The sequence below is a fragment of the Nicotiana tomentosiformis genome, chromosome 1, assembly GCF_000390325.3.
Source record: "Nicotiana tomentosiformis chromosome 1, ASM39032v3, whole genome shotgun sequence".
In the NCBI taxonomy this organism is placed as follows: Eukaryota; Viridiplantae; Streptophyta; class Magnoliopsida; order Solanales; family Solanaceae; genus Nicotiana; species Nicotiana tomentosiformis.
Window position 1 is genome coordinate 5,614,014 of NC_090812.1, and position 10,837 is coordinate 5,624,850.

A 10,837-nucleotide genomic window follows, 5' to 3' on the forward strand; every position below is an offset into this window, starting at 1 on the left:
AATTATAACACAACCCTTCCAACTTAAGCTATTTTTTCCATTTGTTCATTTTCAAAAAAATTAGCCTCAAATTCTAAAAGTTTATAAAGTAGTTATTTTTTCTACAAACATGTTGTATATACTAGTGCATATATACATATAGTTGTGTTCAATAGTACGTACTTCTTTATCGTGCTAGTGAATTTTTATCGAGCCAAAAATTTGTACAAGCACCTAGCACTAGTACGAGCGATTATTACTCTGTTATGTAAGGCTTCATTTTTTATTTTGATACCTAAGTTATGACTTAATATCAATTTTGGTCCTCAAATTATTTGATAAAACACGCTGACCTCCAATAATTAAATCAAGTTTGCGGCTTCGATCTAATCGCAAATAAAGGTAACGGGAGTTAGAAGTTACTACTTTTACCTTTTGAACTATTTAAAGGTCAAAATAGTATTTAGTAAATACTTATTCACATCGGGTGAGCAAACTAATTCAATTTATCATGATTAATTAGTTTAATAAAGTAAAAATATATATTTATTAATCATAGTTTAGTGATTAAAGTAAATATGTAAATGTATTTTTCATTTCTATTGATTTTAGTATAAATACCGGATGTTGATAAAATTTTACCATGCTAGCATTATAATACACCCTTTCTCAACGGATTCAAATTAATTCTCATCACTTAATTAATGACGTCAAATCGGTAATATTCCAACTTCACCAATATGATCTACTTCGATCAACTTGATAAGTTCGAAAGCATCACTTTTCATAGCAAGACTTAAGCTATCAGGCTTTTATGGACCAAACTCGAAAAAGGGAGGTGGGATGTTAGTAAATTAGCTTACCAAATGCACTTAACCCTCTAACTTGTTAAGGATTCTTGATTAAGTAATCTTAATCTTAAGTCTTTAGTGGTGATATCTATAAAGAAAAGGCTACACTTAGCTAGCTACTAATATGATACTTTAAAAAAAAAAATTGTCGATTTTGGCCGGTTTCGATAGCACATGTTTATGCACATAAATAAACATTGGTAATGATGATGGCATGTTATAAATTTTGAGGAATTGTATATACTACTTCTTAAGCACCCTAAATCACTACTTTAAATAGTCCAACACCAAAAACCATTTGTGGCTATTAACTTTTTTTTTGCGGCGCATCTCCCTTTCCAACTCTTAAGTTCCCATCAAAGATCCAAGTCCTCAATATGAGGTTTGTTAATTATACAGTTTAAATCTTAATAATCTCACAGAGGTACTAATTAAGTATCCTGACTAGTATGATTGTACTAATTAATACTTAATAGTACCCCATTGGGACAGCTTGTATACGGTTACAAGATCCCCTTAATTCTTAGTGATCTAAATTTCAGATAAAGCAGAATCAATAAGGAAGAACATGTGTTTGGTCAAGAGGATTTCCTTTCATAGTTAGTGAGTATTCTTAGCTTAAAAGGCAAATCAACACTTGTTTTTACATGGAATTCTGTAGAGATATAAAATGTAGTTGAGGCATTTTATACATTGTGGTATTTAATATGTACTCTTCTAGATACATTTATTAGTTGGCTAGTTAGGACAACTTTGTATATATTAGACACAATGTGTAGACGGTAGACATAAGAAAAGAAATACATATTACAATTTCCCTCTCTACGATCTTTTGTCTCTCACTTTATATTTCCTCTCTTCTTCTCACTAGACCTTGCCTCCATTTCCATGGCAGATCTAGGTTAGTTTTGACATGGTATCAGAGCGGGTCGAGTACGATTTGTAATCTAAAGTTTTTAGTTACTCTCAATATCTCCAAATCAAGTTCTCTCTTCTTCGATTTTCATCCTAGCCCTAATTTTTGAAAAATGACGAATTCAACTACGATGACGAGTGATTCTCCCCAAATTAGAGTCGGAACTTCACATGCAAGCGCTCTCGATTGCAACGACCCGTTGTTTGTTCATCCCTCAGACACGTCGGGGATTGCGTTGGTTCCTCCATTTTTTGGTCGGAACAGAAAATTACTCGAAATAGAGTCGCTCTATGAAAATGTCACTTTTGGTGAAGAACAAAATAGGTTTGATTGACGGAACCTGTACTAGGGAGAAGTATGGAGCAGATTCGTTCAGGTTACACTAGTGGGATTGATGTAATTCCATTGTACAATCGTGGATCATGAGTTCAGTAGCACAGGAGCTTAGGAAAGGAATTGTTTACTCCTCGAATCCACAAAAGGTTTGGGAAGCGTTTTGAGAAAGGCTTGACAAAGTAAACGCGGCTAAGGTGTATCACATGAACAGAGAGATTAGCAGTTTGACTCAAGGAATATCGAGTATATCAATCTATTACTCAAAGTTAGATGATCTCTGGGCTGAGTTTGAGTCAAGTATACCATTTTCTGGGTGCGATTGTGTAAAATCTAGAGAATTTGTTGAGTTTTTACGCCAACAAAAATTGATGAAGTTTCTAATAGGACTGAATGACACATATGCTCCACAAAAAAGCCAAATCCTGATGATGAATCCTACGCCTACAATTGATCAAGCTTATTCGATGTTAATCCAGGAAGAAAGGCAGAGATTGAATAGCAACTTAGGAGTGCAAAGTGGAATTCTAGGGAGTGCACCTATGGACGGAGAATTCAGTGCTATGATATCGATCAACACCTCCAATACAAGGCCTATGAGGAATGGGAACCTGAAGTGTGACTATTGCCACATGAAGGAACACACAAAAGAAAATTGCTACAAGTTGATTGGTTATCCAACAGGGCCCAAGTTCAACAACAACAATAGGAGAAGAGGAGGTTGCAAAGGTGCTCTAGCAGTGGCACATAATGCAAATGTAAAGGCACAAGAGGAAATGTATACTACTGGGACAACAAACATTGGACATACAGGAGGTCTAGCATCTGCACCTATTTTTACTCATGAACAATATCAACAGATACTTATGTTACTAGACAAGAATAAAGAATCAGCTACAATAAAGATAGCAAATATGGCAGAGTCAGCTGCAAATGAGACAACTAACATGATAGGTAAATCTGTTACTAACTATGATTGTTCGATAATTGATTCTGGAGCCTCAAATCATATGGCTGGCTTCCTCCTTGCATTAGTTTTCTCACTCACAACCTATACCTTCTAATTCTAATTCTAATTCTAATTCTAATTCTGTGCATTTGCCTAATTGGGATAGTACTAAGATTACTCATTAAAGGTCTTGTTCTCTGCCCAATTCACAAGTCTTACATGATGTATTATATGTTTCACAATTTAAATACAACATGTTATCTGTCTCCAAATACACTAAGGATTTAAAGTGTTTAGTAGCTTTTTATCCTGATTTCTATATATTTCAGGACCTCTTCAGTGACAAAGTGAAGGGGATTTGTAATGAAAAGAATGGGTTGTACATTCTCAAACCTTGCACACCTGTCGCTCCTGCCTCCAAGTGTTTGTCCTCTTCTCTACAGAATAACTCAAATATTTTGTGGCATCAAAGACTTGGTCATGCACCTCAAACTATTCTACTGAAAATTCCTGCAATTAGAAATCACTTGTCAAAGTTCAATGACTGTAGTTGTTCAATTTGTCATTTAGCTAAACAAACTAGGTTACCATTTCCTATTAGTACTCTTAAGTCTACTTCTGCATTTGAATTGGTGCATATGGATGTTTGAGGTCCATATAGAGTGTGTACCCATTATGACTTCAGATACTTTCTTACACTTGTTGATGATTACTCTAGAATAACTCGGACCTTCTTATTAAGAGTCAAAAGTGATGTATTTGTTGTTCTGAATGATTTCCTTCAACTGATTAAAAACCAATTTTCTTCCGGTGTTAAGACCTTTCGATCAGACAATGGTTATGAATTCTTTAATACACTTTGTTCAAACTCTTTTTAAATTCAAAGGAATTATACATCAAAATAGTTGTGTCCACACCCCTCAACAGAATAGGGTAGTGGAAAGGAAACATAGATACATTCTTGAAGTTAGTAGAGCCTTGAGATTTCAAGCCCACATTCCTTTAAAATACTGGGGTGAGTGTATTCTTGCAGCCACCTACATCATTAATAGATTACTTAGTAGTGTTTTGAATGGAAAGATTCCTTATAAGTTGTTCCATGGTCATCCTCCTAGACTACATCACATGAGAACTTTAGGATATTTGTCTTATGCCACAAGACCCTACTATAGTGATAAGTTCTCTGTCAAGTCTTAGCCTGCTATCTTCATGGGTTATTCCTTAAATCAAAAGGGTTACAGACTCTATGACATTGGGTCTGGAAATTCTTTGTCAACAAGAATGTTGTGTTCAAAGAACACATTTTTCCTTTCAAATTCCCAGATTCATTTCCTTCCTTCCAATGCATCTTCTCCTGCTCATTTTTATCCTGAGCCCCTTCTTAATCCTATCCCTGAACCTTCCTTTGATTCAGCTCCTCCAATTGAGTCTACACCTATCTCTCCTGATTCATCATCACCTGCTATCTCCTCTGAACATATGCCAACCTCTCCTGCCCCTTCTCTTACCTATCTTCCTCCTGTAACTACCACTCCTGATCAACCTATAAGGCCAGGAAGGGTAACCAGACCTTCTATTTGGTTAACTGATTATGTACATCCCCCTTACCTGCCACTTCTTCTTCCTCTTCCTATCCCATTCAACAATTTGTCTCCTACTCCCATCTACCTTCACACTTTCAGTCATTCCTTCTTTTTCTTCAGACACTGAACCCTCTTCTTTCTCTCAAGCTAGTAAAGATGCTAGGTGGATTAAAGCCATGCAATTGGAAATTGAGGCTCTAGAGCAAAACCGCACATGGAAAATAGTGGATCTACCTGATGGTAAGGTCTCCATTGGTTGCAAATGGGTGTACAAGATTAAGTACAATGAAGATAGTTTAGTAGAGAGATTCAAAGCTAGACTAGTTGCTAAAGGCTACACACAACAAGAAGGTCTGGATTTTCATGACACCTTCTCCCCTGTGGCTAAGCTCACTACTGTAAGGACTGTAGTTGTTACTACATCCCTTAAGGGATGAGCTGTTTTCCAAATAGATATTCATAATACCTTCCTCAATAGTGACCTTGAGGAAGAGGTGTACATGTCCCTGCCCCAAGGTTTTAGTAGCTAGGGGGAGCATAGAGTATCATAGAGTATATAGGCTACTAAAATACTTATATGGTTTAAAACAGGCATCTAGTCAATAGAATTTAAAACTAATTCAAGCTCTCTTAGATTCTGATTTTGCTCAAAGCAAACATGATTATTCATTGTTTACCAAGGCTGACAAAAACAAGTTGTGCTGGTGCTGGTATGTGTAGATGACTTACTTGTAACAGAAAATGATCTAGAGGAGATTCAGAATACAAAGGTTGCATTACACCAGAAGTTCAAGTTAAAAGACCTAGGGGAGTTGAGGTACTTCCTAGGGATAGAATTTGCAAGGTCTATAGAGGGAATATTGATGTCACAAAGGAAATATGCACTAGAAATGATCTCAGGTGTGGGACTAGCAGGCTTAAATCCTAAAGATACACCTATGGAGCAGAATATAGAGCTTACAAGTACATAATTTGATGAAAGTATCAATGTTGGCACCTCTGATGAAGTACTGGAAGACATGGGGAGTTTCCAAAGGTTAATTGAAAAAATTTTGAACCTCACAATAAGCAGTCCAGACATTTCTTATGCAGTTCAGTGCCTAAGTTAGTTCATGCATGCACCCAAGAGATCTCATTATGAGGCAGCTCTACATGTAGTTAGATACATAAAAAGACAGCTAGGTCTAGGAATTCTCATGTCAAGCAAAGGGACACAACAGATTGAAGCTTACTGTGACTCTGATTGGGCATCTTATCCCATGTCAAGAAAATCTGTGACTGGCTATTGTATTAAGCTAGGAGATTCATTGATCTCTTGGAAAGCTAAGAAACAGAGTACTATCTCTAGAAGTTCTGCAGAAGCAGAATATAGAAGCAAGGCACACACAGTGGCAGGGCTAGTTTGGCTCAATGACTTGCTGAAGGAGTTAAGAATGGATGTGCAGTTGCCAATGAAGCTGCTTTATGACAACAAAGCTGCATTACAAATTGCAGCAAATCTTATGTATCATGAGAGAACAAAACACATAGAAATAGATTGTCACTTCATAAGAGAGAAGATACAAAAGGGGTTGATTGAGACTTCTCACATATCAAGCCAACAACAACCATTAGACATTTTGACAAAGCCATTTGGGCATCAGCATCATGCTTTTCTGTTGTCCAAGTTGGGAATGAAAAACATTTTCATTCTCAACTTGAGGAGGAGTGTAGAGATATAAAATATAGTTGAGGCATTTTGTACATTGTGTTATTTAATATGTACTCTTTTAGATACATCTATTAGTTGGCTAGTTAGGACAACTTTGTATATATTAGACACAATTTATACATTGTAGACATAAGAAAAGAAATACAAATTATAATTTCTCTCTGTACGATCTTTTGTCTCTCACTCTATATTTCTATCTCTTCTTCTCACTAGACCTTGCCTCAATTTCCATGGCAGATCTAGGTTAGTTTTGACAAATTCTGTTTCTGGCCCCTCAATTCCACGGATTTTCTTTTTGACATGTTCAAAACCAGTGTTTTAAACGCCTCTATTAGAACATATTTTGTATTGTTATAGTGGGGCATGTTTTTTTTATGTCTGCTGTGACTAGTGTGTTCTTACAAGTTACTAAAAGAAAAATCTTGAACTTTACATTCAATGAGGTACAAGAGGTCCTACCACTTGAGTGAATTGGTTTACATTAGTACAATCTGGAACAAGAAGAAACAAATATATTTGACATAGTTTTAAGAACCAAAATATAAAAATATATCTGAAACAAAGTGTCCACCGGAACAAAGAGTCAGTAGTGTTAATATACTCATTTGCATTGTTCTATAGTTTCTGTAGTGCCCATAATGAAGATTATAAATAAATGATGGGCTTGCAGTTTTGCTTCTTCTATCTGTTTTAATTAGTTTCTCCAAGTGAACAATTTTGACGTTTCTTGATTCTAAATTTTAATTTATGGAGGATTTTGATTCATATTTTTATCAATAAGTCCTAAAAACACCCTGTAAAAATAAAGGGATTAAATACTACTCCTAGTATTCAGATCAGACACTTACAATTCCTTTTGGTTAAGGATTGAGACCAAATTCTAACTAGAAAATAGTACTATAACAATTTGCTACTCATAAGTTAAACTTTTATTAGATCATTCTACCGGAACTGAAGAAAAATCAGATTTCATTAATTTCCAGTTTGTTGGTATATTTCAAGAATGTACAGAGTTTCAACCAATACTTAAAATTATGTTTCAACAAAGAACAACAGAGACCTTGCCTTTATTTCTGTCCTGAGAATGTGCATCTTCCTGTGGAGACAGATCTCTTTATAGAAACAGGATTGCAGACAAATTCTTCCTCATTATCTTCAGTTATTCTCAGCATATCAGCTACTAGAAGATTATGCTGCCTTGAAAATTCACCTAAAGACATTGATCTTCTGAATTCAGAATTTTCCCTTGAGCTGTTCTTTGTTGAAACATCACAAACAAGGCTAACAACAACCTCTTCGCGATGAATTCTTTCGTGATCATCCACCACTAAGATCAAGTCATTTTGTCTTTGAAATTGAAGAGCATTTATGTTTAAAGAATGAAGAGGAGCTGCTGAAGAAGGAATAGGAGGGGGTAATGATTGACTGGGAGATGATACTACATTAGCCCTACAAAGAGGGCAATTAGAATGAGATTTCAACCAAGTATCAATACAAGGTAAATGAAAAGCATGGCTGCATTTAGGCAAAAGCCTAAGGTTCTCATCTTCTTGAAACTCACTCAAACAAACAGCACATTCAGTATCTTCAACCAATCCTTCACCTTTCTTGAACTTGCATACTGTGATTGCCTTAATAGTTGACTCATCCAATCCAGCAGTAGCAACTTGCCATTGATCTTGAGGCGTCTCGTTTCGATTGGCTTCCAACTCTGTGGCTGCATTTCTGCTCCTCCTCCTCCTACAATACTTAGTGATGATTGTATAGTAACTCACAAGAAGGAAAGCACTCGCCAAGATACCGATGATTGCTATGATGAGAGGGGAAAAAGCTGTGGTAGAATCATCTGATTCATCATCAGGAGGAGGTGGAGGAAGAAGGAAGTAACACCATTGTGGACAATAGACACTACAAATCCCTTGTGAACAATCCTTATAACTATCAAAAGGTGCCCATGGATTTGTATTTCCAATAGATCCCATGTTCACTAAAACCTCTGCACTAACTACTAACTAGTACTCATAATCAACAAAGCTTCCATTTTTCTGAAACAAAGAGAGAAAAGAAAGAACCCCATCAAGTGTTTTTGCCTTCTTTTGCTCTTTTTGTTGTTGGAAAACAAGGTAGGGGGAGGAGTGTAAGCTAAGGGGGCTTAGATGGAAAGGTAAGCAAAGTAGAGGAACTAAAGGGTAGGAAGTTGAGGTGTCAATTCAGAATTCAGATTCTTCAACTTTTGGAATTCATTTAGGTTGCTAGCTCAGCTTGTTTCTTTCATTTTCTTGGCTTTACTTTTATGCTTTTATTTGCATAAGAGATGATGGTTTGTTGAACAATGAGATGATATAAGTTAGTTGGAGTTCTCTTTAGATGGAAAATTTATTCATATTTTTTGGTAATGTTCAAATGGTCTCTTAACTTAGATTTGTGGAGGGTATTACACCTCCAAATCAAGAAAACCAATTCACTGTTTGCTTTGCTCCACCAAAAAGAAAGTGACTTAATAATTACAACTCTAGCAATTTTAATAGAATACATAGTTTAAAGCACAAGGTACCACACCTATAGTGCACATGTACCATATGATATAGAGGGACCTTAGGTTGTATTGTTTCAGACTTTGATCTAGGGCAGCTTACGGGAGAGCAACTGAAAAGAACCTGCCTAGGGAAAATAATTAATTAAATATTGGTTTTCATTTCTAAATCTAAGTTTGTTACACCTTCCAAGAGTTTTAGTTGACCAATAAATATTAAAAGAAGCCTTACTTGTTGCTTACAAAAGTTGCCAATATGGATCTTATATAAAATATAGATGTTGCTAGACTACTTCTCAATATGCGGAGTTGGACAACGAAGAAATTAGAAAAAGCAAATTGAAGTCCATAAAAGGAAAATGCAATGAGGGCGAGTTATCACGATAAAACTTACTCACACTCCATTTTTATGTAAAATCATATATATTAATTATATTTAATTATCAATTAGAACAAGAATGTGTATTAATAAATTATGATTTAGTAATATTATTAATGTATATAAAAATTAAAAACATATGTTAGGTATTTATAGATCGTGCCAAGAATAATTGCTTACTTTTGTTTGCTGGCTTGGCAAATTTTGATCTTCTTATAAAGTGGTGGTGGCCACCAATAAAGAGTGACAAGGAAAAGTAACCGCAAAAAAAATAGGATAAATATTCCAATATAGTAATCGATGAATATAATGATGGAAATAAAGACATTAAAGAATATCAACGGGAATAGTTTGCACAATTTCACTGTAGTGATGTACGGTTTATTTCTAGCCAGTTCCATTTTTTGTCTTTTTTACTTTATGCTTTTTTGGCCTCCATTATTTTTTAAAAATATTAAAAAGAAAATATTTACATGCGTTAGCGGTAACAAAGTGGGATGAAAATTACGAAGATCAAGATTTATATTGTAATATAAATAATTTCTTGTAATATGCACAAGCTTTAGTACGCATGATACTTGCATTTAAATGAGAGATAATTAGTATTTGTTGTAATAGTCGAGATAATAAAAAATTATTCATATATAAGATCATTATTATAAAGAAAATTACTTACAAGTCACGTATTAATTAGTGCACATAATCATGCGTTACTAGTATATATTGTTTGTCAGGTGTAGATTTACATATATAAAGTTTGTGTTAGAACACAAACGCATCTTGTCCCAAGTAAAAATGAATTGACTTGAGAAACCTTGGTATATTCAAGCTATATATCATAATTCGGAATTAATCGCAAAATAAGCACTTCACCTTGGTTCTTCTTATTCTTTTCTAAGGTTTAACCAGTACTCATGCAATAATCACAAATATAATAATTGTTTTCTAGTTTAGGTTCAAGACATGACAGTCATGCAATTAGTATAGACGTAAATAATTTTGGACAATGATTTGTTGGTACACCTAATCCTCTCCATCTAGAAAGTTTTACGCACATTTGTTAATTAGACAATAGTCCTATAGATCATTTTTGCACGTATCGTGCATCATTAAGCCAAATAAATGACATCATATAATATTTAAATTGCTTCTTTTTTATATGTAGATTGTGATTAAGGCTTTTAAATTACTTTTAGCAAACACTGTTATTCCCGCCAATATTGCTGTATTTGTAAATAATAATTCTGCAAAATATAAGTAAACGTAATGAAGCAGTAATTAATTCGAGCCCACTGAATTCACAGTGTTTCCTTAAGGAATTTAATCCCCTCCTAGTACCCAAGGTAATGGATTATTTTCTCCCAGGATAGAACGAATCACACACTGGTGTAGCGATACTTCAAACCCCAGTGTTTCAGCGAACACAAAGTTCGGTAGCAAATCACACTTACAGTTGCTTTGTTTGAAGTTAAAAATAATGCAGAACGAGGGAGTAGAAACTCAGAAAATCGTATGGAAATGCTGAGAGGAAGGAGTGCAATGTATAGCCAAATCTGTTGAGCGATTTTCAGTTTGTTTCTTGTGTGTTGTGTGTTGAGTGTCT

The 10,837-nt window shown here is 34.9% G+C and overlaps 2 protein-coding genes across 2 annotated transcripts; one reads left to right on the plus strand and one right to left on the minus strand.

The window, feature by feature from the left end:
- Nucleotides 1-3,202: 3,202 nt before the first annotated feature.
- LOC104113855 (RING-H2 finger protein ATL51) lies at nt 3,203-8,698 on the minus strand. The gene is made up of 2 exons (XM_009624165.4): nt 7,388-8,698; nt 3,203-3,538 (listed from the first exon to the last, which is right to left on the minus strand). The coding sequence occupies exon 1, from the start codon at nt 8,302-8,304 to the stop codon at nt 7,390-7,392; it is 915 nt and encodes a 304-aa protein (XP_009622460.1). The 5' UTR covers nt 8,305-8,698; the 3' UTR covers nt 3,203-3,538; nt 7,388-7,389.
- On the plus strand, nt 4,788-5,582 carry LOC138896844 (uncharacterized mitochondrial protein AtMg00810-like). The gene is made up of 2 exons (XM_070182240.1): nt 4,788-4,962; nt 5,332-5,582. The coding sequence occupies exons 1-2, from the start codon at nt 4,788-4,790 to the stop codon at nt 5,580-5,582; spliced, it is 426 nt and encodes a 141-aa protein (XP_070038341.1).
- Nucleotides 8,699-10,837: the final 2,139 nt, after the last annotated feature.